Source organism: Aplysia californica, unplaced genomic scaffold (assembly GCF_000002075.1).
Source record: "Aplysia californica isolate F4 #8 unplaced genomic scaffold, AplCal3.0 scaffold00908, whole genome shotgun sequence".
NCBI lineage: Eukaryota > Metazoa > Mollusca > Gastropoda > Aplysiida > Aplysiidae > Aplysia > Aplysia californica.
The window spans coordinates 77,877-79,711 of record NW_004798178.1 but is presented as its reverse complement, the minus strand read 5'-3'; the positions used below and the strand labels follow the sequence as shown (position 1 = coordinate 79,711).

The 1,835-nt window shown below is 40.4% G+C and overlaps 1 protein-coding gene across 1 annotated transcript in view; it reads right to left on the bottom strand.

Annotated features, from left to right (window-relative positions):
• Positions 1–8: 8 nt before the first annotated feature.
• The window catches only part of LOC101855832 (tubulin alpha-1 chain), a gene marked incomplete in the record, with an annotated part of 13,064 nt that continues 11,237 nt past the window's right edge, over positions 9–1,835 (bottom strand). Inside the window, 1 exon segment of the mRNA XM_005110542.3 lies at positions 9–474. Coding sequence (XP_005110599.2) covers positions 297–474 — 178 coding nt within the window.

Here is a 1,835-nt window from a genome sequence, read left to right as displayed (position 1 = left end):
GCGGGAGGGCGAGGGGAATGAATGAACGAGAAAGAGAAGCACGTCGAATGATATAATGTAACGGCCGTTTAGAGGAAAACGAAAATAGTACGACATACAGATTCAGGCATGAATACTGAGAAAAAAAGAAGAGGTTGGAGGGGGGGGGCATTCAACAACGTCACACTTTCAGGCAATGATGTTATATGCGTACTAAGACTAACTCAGTTGAAGTTGGGAATTGGGGGGTGTGGGGAGTTGTGAGAAGGAGGTCTATATTTGGTTCGGGATGGGGGAAAGGGGGTCGGTGGTTATTATTACATTAACAGTGCTATTAACTTCGGGTTTCTTTCTTGTGAGCTATGGAAGTTGTAAGTAAACGACGAAAGAGCTCGAACCTTAAACCCAGTAGGACACCAGTCTACAAACTGGATGCTGCGCTTGGTCTTGATGTTGGCGATGGCGGAACTGACGTCAGTGGGTACCACGTCTCCCCTGAGATAGACACAAGGACAGAGGCACAAGTTAAAAAGGTTTGGATTATGCTGAAAGGTTTACTTAACTGATATGTGTACCGTATTAAAAATCATGAATGGTGAAATAATAAGCTTACACCAGATACAGCGGAGTCCGCTAATACCGAAACCGGCGGGGCCTCCGGATTTTTATTTTTCGATTTTCGGGTTTATTAGAAAGGTTGCTCAAAGAGACGAAAAAATCGGGGATGATATTTTCTTTCGGCTTACCGCTGTTTTCGGACTAAATGTGTTCATTTTAAGTGGACTCCACTGTATCAAATATAATTTAACAAAATACATTTATTCCTCTTTGCACATATATAATATTATGTCTTCTATAAAATTTAACTTGTTCTTTGACTACATTCAGTAATATGAAACTTGACTAAGATTTGCAATTAGAATATGTCTTTCGCCCCAACCGACAAAACTTGAATCTTTCCGGATCCGGGCTGTTTCAACTCTACTGCCAGGGGAAAACTCGGATGAGTGAGATACGGAGTCCAAGCAGACAGGAACAGACTATTCGATAAAAATAATGTAACTTCCCCACTCGGGAATTGAACTCACATCTCCACTTGTAGAGAGCGGTTAGGTTCCCGAATAGTAAAAGATAAGAATCGTAGGAATCGACTCTGAACCCAAATACTTTCTAGTGATGTGATTTTTACCAGTGGTTACCTGGTTGGCTCCAAACATCTTCAGGATTTTGGGTAACCTTAATTTCGGAATACTGCGAGCCATCAACTTTTTTAGAAATATATTTTTTAAGAAGAATATCTTAGTGAATAAAGTAATTGGTAACCATTGGTTTACGTAAAAAGGAATCTGAGTACATCTATGGTTTTATTCCATGTTAACGTAACCCACTATAATACTCAATCTTCATAACAACTCTCTGCTATCACGGCCATACCTGGACCCTCAACAAAGCCCAGCAAAATAGAATAACAGCATGCGAAATGAAATTTCTTAGAAAAACATTATAAAACATCACACAAAGAGGCAGGCAAAGGAACGAAGACATCAGATATCAAGTGGGCATTGAATGGAGCATGGAATACACCGAAAGACAACAAATAAGGTGGTTTGGACATGTAATGATAACGGGGCCACAACATCCAGCTTCTAAGGTCTACACTACAAGATGGGAATCGATGGTTTCAAGGCAAATTAAGGAAGGCCAAGAAAAAATGGATCGAAGGAGTCAAAGAGACTCTCCAAAGAAACAACATGGCGATCCAAAGAGCAACACACCTGGTCAACGTCCGACTATTGCATCTCAGTTCAACACCTCGTAGTATAAAAGGACAGAAAAAAGAAAAAGGATAGTATCCA